This window comes from Pterocles gutturalis, unplaced genomic scaffold (assembly GCF_000699245.1).
Source record: "Pterocles gutturalis isolate BGI_N339 unplaced genomic scaffold, ASM69924v1 scaffold12367, whole genome shotgun sequence".
Lineage (NCBI taxonomy): Eukaryota > Metazoa > Chordata > Aves > Pterocliformes > Pteroclidae > Pterocles > Pterocles gutturalis.
This window is the reverse complement of record NW_010115474.1, coordinates 2032-3650: the sequence shown is the minus strand read 5'-3', so window position 1 is coordinate 3650 and position 1619 is coordinate 2032. Positions and strand designations below refer to the sequence as shown.

General features: G+C 53.9%; 1 protein-coding gene across 1 annotated transcript in view; it reads right to left on the bottom strand.

The window, feature by feature from the left end:
- Positions 1-940: 940 nt before the first annotated feature.
- The window catches only part of RPUSD4 (RNA pseudouridylate synthase domain containing 4), a gene marked incomplete at its 5' end in the record, with an annotated part of 1738 nt that continues 1059 nt past the window's right edge, over positions 941-1619 (bottom strand). The window contains 3 exons of the mRNA XM_010075189.1: positions 941-1126; positions 1272-1369; positions 1598-1619. The exon at positions 1598-1619 is cut by the window's right edge and continues 1 nt beyond it. Coding sequence (XP_010073491.1) covers positions 941-1126; positions 1272-1369; positions 1598-1619 — 306 coding nt within the window. The remainder of the gene's footprint in view (positions 1127-1271; positions 1370-1597) is intronic.

Sequence of the window (1619 nt, the reverse complement as noted above, 5' to 3'; positions counted from 1 at the left end):
TGGCTCCTCGTGGTTTTTCATCCCTCTCTCATCAAAAGATTTATTTCTAGCGGCGCTTTCGAGGGGCGTGGGGCTCCGGAGTTATTTTCACCGTGTCTGAGGAGCTGGGGGGAGGCAAGGGGACACCCAAAAAAGCCCCAGCTGGGTACACGGTGGCCTTGTGTGGCACAAAGAGCCCTTTCCAGCACCCGAAGCGGCCAGAGAAAGTCCTGCTGGCCACCCTGAGCGTTTGGGGACAGGCCAAGTGACACCAATTTTGTGATTTTTTTTTTGAGGCGGTTTGCCGGGTTTTCAATTTCTCCGCTTGCCTCCCTCTCGGGGAAAGGAACCTGGCTCCAAGGGAACCTCCCAAGAGTGATTGCAATAACAGGATCTAGAAAATAAATGACGGGGAAATTGGAAGGGGCGGTGGGATGAGAAAGTTTCTTCCAAAAATTCGCACCAATGCTGCTGGCGACACGGAGCTGAGGGAGTCCCGGAGCCAAACAGAGGAATTCCCCGTCCAACTTCTCAGCACAGCAAAAAAAAACAAACCAAAAAAAACCACAGACGCTGCCAAATTGCACTTTCGATGGATTTTCAAATTAAGGGAGTCTCCAAATTTGGGCACAGAGGAGGGAGAAACAGCTAAACAGCTCTGGAGGGACGGATGATGGTCCTAAAATGGAGAAGGGCTGCATCCGGGTGCGACGAAACCTGCCCAGGACCCCAAATCCACCCTGCCTGAGCTCAGAGAGACAAGCAGCCTGCAGGAACCGCATCTTTTATTGCTCAGACACAAGTCGAAAACAAAAATCGGGCAAAACCCAGTTTCTACCAACCTCGTTTGTCCAAACAAGAGGTTTTTTGGTGCACTCAGCCGCATTTTTACCCCAAATCGGGGCAAGAAGTGCCTGCCAGTACCTGGTTTGAAGCCAGTGCCAGCGGGACCGACGGCTCGTTAGTCTTTAGTGATGTCCAGCTCCAGCTTCCTCAGAGTTTTTTGGAAGAAGAGGGGCGGCTTGCAGACGAGGCTGAGCCGCTCGCCAAGGGGCAGCAAGAGCCGGTAGGCGTGGAGGTGGAGAGGAAGGTGACGAGCTTTGCTCTGCTGCAGTTTCAACCTCTTCAAGGTGATTTCTGGAAGTTTCTGCGGTGAGGACAGGAAAAAAATCCTTTCCACAACCCCGTCTCTTCAGCTGGGACGCGAAAACCCCGGCTCAGGGGGAGTTGGGGGGCACAAAGGGGCTGCCCCAGCCCTAGATCCCGCTCTGGTTGTCCCCCCCATGCCTTACCTGGGGCGCCAGTTTGCTCCAGTGGGAATATTTGTGATCGCCCAGGATGGGGCACCCCAAACCGTAGGCGAGGTGAACGCGGAGCTGGTGTTTCACCCCTGAGGAGGGAAGAGAAAAAGGAGAAATGTGACAAGTGGATGGATAACGCTGGGCTAAAAGCACCGGTGAGCATCCTGGCAGCAAAACATCACCCCCCAGGGTGGTTTGTCCCCAGAGCTTCGGCCCAAAAATTATTTAAATCAGATTTAATGATGAGTTCCCACTTCCAGCGCTGTTTTTTGGCACAAAAAGTGCAGCCAGGGTGGATCTCGGCGGCCAGGCCTCACCCGTGATGGGCTGGAGCTCCAG